General features: G+C 57.2%; 1 protein-coding gene across 1 annotated transcript in view; it reads right to left on the bottom strand.

Moving 5' to 3' along the window:
• Positions 1 to 139: 139 nt before the first annotated feature.
• EMH_0063120 (uncharacterized protein) overlaps positions 140 to 850 on the bottom strand; it is a gene marked incomplete at both ends in the record, with an annotated part of 4,650 nt that continues 3,939 nt past the window's right edge. The window contains one exon of the mRNA XM_013498108.1: positions 140 to 850. Within this exon, the coding sequence (XP_013353562.1) occupies positions 140 to 850 (711 nt within the window).

Raw genomic sequence — 850 nt, 5'->3', positions numbered from 1 at the left:
ACAGTGCAGCAGCAGAAAGGAGACAGTGCAGCAGCAGAAAGGAGACAGTGCAGCAGCAGAAAGGAGACAGAGCAGCAGCAAAAAGGAGACAGTGCAGCAGCAGAAAGGAGACAGACGAAGAGGTGTCTCCGTTTCCTTCTTACGCAGCTAACTCTTTTATTTTCCCCTCAAGGCGAGCTGTATCTGCTGCAGATACACCGCAGCCTAAAAACGTTATAGCTGCAACTTCTTGCTCCTGCTGCTGCTGCTGCTGCTGCAGCTGCTGCTGCTGCTGCAGGTGCTGCAGCTGCTGCTGCTGCCTCCTGTTGAACGATTTGCTGCTGCTGTACGTGGCAGCATCGTCGCTGCTATCACTGCTGCCCTCGTCGCTTCTGCTGCTGCTGCTGCTGCTGCTGCTGCTGCGACGGTGGTGGCGTGCGCGCTGCTGCTGCTGCTGCTGCTGCTGCTGCCCGTGTGGGCTTTTCTTGAGGCGTTTTGGGGTGTATGCGGACCTTCTGCTTTTGCTGCAGTCTCCTTCGCTGCTGCTAGAGCTCGCGTGTCTTTGTCTTTTCTGTGGCTTTTCCTTTTTTATCTTTTGCTGCTGCTGCAGCAGTTGCTGCTGCTGCTGCTGCTGCAGCAACTCCTCCCGCCTCTCCAACTCCTGCTGCAGCGCTCGCAGCCTTTCCTCCTTTTCTCTAATCTGTGCATCGAGGTCAGAGAGCAGCGCTTGCTGCTGTTCCTGTGGCGATCGCGCTGCCTGCTGCTGCTGCTGCTGCTGCTGCTGTTGCTGCTGCTGCTGCTTCTGCTGCGGTGATCCTGGGGCTTTCTGCTGCTGCTTTTGCTGCTGCTTCTGCTGCTGCTGTTGCTGCTC

This window comes from Eimeria mitis, genomic scaffold (genome assembly GCF_000499745.2).
Source record: "Eimeria mitis Houghton genomic scaffold, Emh_scaff3189, whole genome shotgun sequence".
Taxonomy (NCBI): Eukaryota; Apicomplexa; class Conoidasida; order Eucoccidiorida; family Eimeriidae; genus Eimeria; species Eimeria mitis.
The sequence above is the reverse complement of the archived record's forward strand: the minus strand, read 5'-3'. Positions and strand labels throughout refer to the sequence as shown.